General features: G+C 48.5%; 1 protein-coding gene across 4 annotated transcripts in view; it reads right to left on the bottom strand.

Annotated features, from left to right (window-relative positions):
• The window catches only part of Litaf (lipopolysaccharide induced TNF factor), a 36143-nt gene that overhangs the window by 8628 nt on the left and 25479 nt on the right, over positions 1 to 2036 (bottom strand). For all 4 annotated transcript variants that reach the window (XM_028778407.1, XM_028778408.1, XM_028778409.1 and 1 more), the window contains exon 2: positions 892 to 1116. In XM_028778407.1, coding sequence (XP_028634240.1) covers positions 892 to 1111 — 220 coding nt within the window. In that variant the 5' untranslated portion in view covers positions 1112 to 1116. The remainder of the gene's footprint in view (positions 1 to 891; positions 1117 to 2036) is intronic.

The raw sequence follows: 2036 nt of genomic DNA, 5'->3' as shown, positions 1-2036 counted from the left end.
CACACACACACACACACACACACACACACACACACACACACACACACTTTAAACTAAACAGGACAAGGTGGATAGCCCCTGTGGCTGACCTCTGACCTCCACAGGTGCACACACAAACATAAATAAAGACAGAAGGGCAGGGTAGGCAAGCTCTGCTGGTCCCTCAGATAGTTTTCATCAGCTTACAGCACCAAATAGAGCACTCATACACCCGGCTACAGGACTCTCAAGGACAAGGAAGATGGAGAAGGCCGCCAAGGGTCCAGGCGAGACCCTGCCCCAAGGGAGGGGCGGTGGCTTTGCATCATTTTCTTACTCAATGCTGTTTCTGTTTCTTGTACCTGTTCACGGGGCAGCTGGCCGCAGGACAGGTTTTCTCTCTCCACCCTGGTCTCTGAACTCACAACCTCCCACTCCTGTACTCTGGGACAGGGATGGTGGCGAGGGCCAAGGGCCCAGCAGGCACGGGAGGGTCTTAAACAGATTTTTCCTGGGGGTTTTGTTGTTGTTCATTAATTTTGATTAATTTTTATTAACATCTGTGCATGTGTGTGTGCACACACATGTTCATACACGTGGAGATCAGAAGACAACTTTGGGGAGCTGGTTCTTTCCACCATTTGAGTCCTGAGGAGAAACCTCAGGTAGTCAGGCTTAGCAGTACTTTTACCCACTGAGCCATCTTGCTGGCCACTAAATGTGTCTGATAATAGGGAAATTACAGGCCTCAACAACAGGAAGTCTGAAATATCCTATGAGAAACTAGGGTGGGGCAGACATCACAGTGCCTGTCATCTGGCTTTGACACTTGGACACCTCACTGCCACCCTCTCCATCCTGGAGTCCACAGGCTTGGTGACTGAGCTGCAAGGACCTGGGTGACAGACATACTTGCGTTGGCGTTGGGGACAGGCACAGGCTGGGTGTAGTACGAAGGTGGACTCATGCCCTTCCCATCTGGGCCTGTAATGAGGCCTGTGGCTGGTCCTGGCACAGGTGCTGGGGGGGTTGGGTAGTAACTGTTGACACCCACTGTTTCTTCATAGGTTGGGGGTGCAGTGGGCATTACAGAAGGGCCTGCAGCTGCTTGGTAAGGTCCTGGAGCCGACATTTTACCTAAAACAAAAATAGAAGACACCATAAGAAATTCTCTTGACCCAGAGAGTTGGGTGATGGCACATGCCTGAGACGGAGGCACTGGGGAGGCGGATCAAGACCATCCTCAGCTATACAACAAGTGCTGGAGACCAGCCCAGACTTCCTAAAACTGTCATAAACACCAAAGGGAATTGGGAGAAAGAAGGCATCCGCTTTCCCTGCCCCATCCCCCATGGCCCAAGTTTTCAACCTCCAATCTGACAAACAGGATAACCAAGGAAATTATCACCTTCAAAGGGGACTTTCAAGTACAGATAAAAAGTAAGCAAATGTGCCCCAAATGACCGGAACCTAGAGACCCAGGGGGAGGTGGGAGCGGCAGTGGAGGAGCCTCCTCTTCAGCCCACACACCCAGAACCCAGCAGTTCTTGTTTAATCAATGTGGTTTTCACTAATCGGAAACGACAGTAGCATTTACTTGCCAACTATGGGCAGGGTGTGAGCAAAACCCAACATCCAATACCAGGAGAGAGAACTCTAGAAGGAACAGGAAAGGGTATTTTCAGAGACTGACCATTCTCTTTCATCACATAGGGCTGGTTACATGGGTTCTTTTCAATTTGTATTTACAGACTGAATATAAAAATTGAATACTAAAAATGCGAAATTTCAATTTGTACAACTGATACTTGACCACTTGTGCTTTTGTTTTGTTTTTTACAAAGTAACTGTTCAGGGCTCAGTGCCCCACATTATAATCTCAGCCCTGGAGTGAAGAGTTCAAGGACAGCCTGACCTACACAACAAGGTGCTCAAGGAATCTGACTCTTATTTTACTTTTAAAATCTTTATTTCTAAGTGTGTGTGTGTGTGTGTGTGTGTGTGTGTGAGAGAGAGAGAGAGAGAGAGAGAGAGAGAGAGAGAGAGAGAGAGAGAGA

Source organism: Grammomys surdaster, unplaced genomic scaffold, assembly GCF_004785775.1.
Source record: "Grammomys surdaster isolate TR1022 unplaced genomic scaffold, NIH_TR_1.0 334, whole genome shotgun sequence".
Classification (NCBI taxonomy): Eukaryota; Metazoa; Chordata; class Mammalia; order Rodentia; family Muridae; genus Grammomys; species Grammomys surdaster.
Note: the sequence above shows the minus strand (reverse complement) of the source record. Positions and strands in the feature narration are given on the sequence as shown.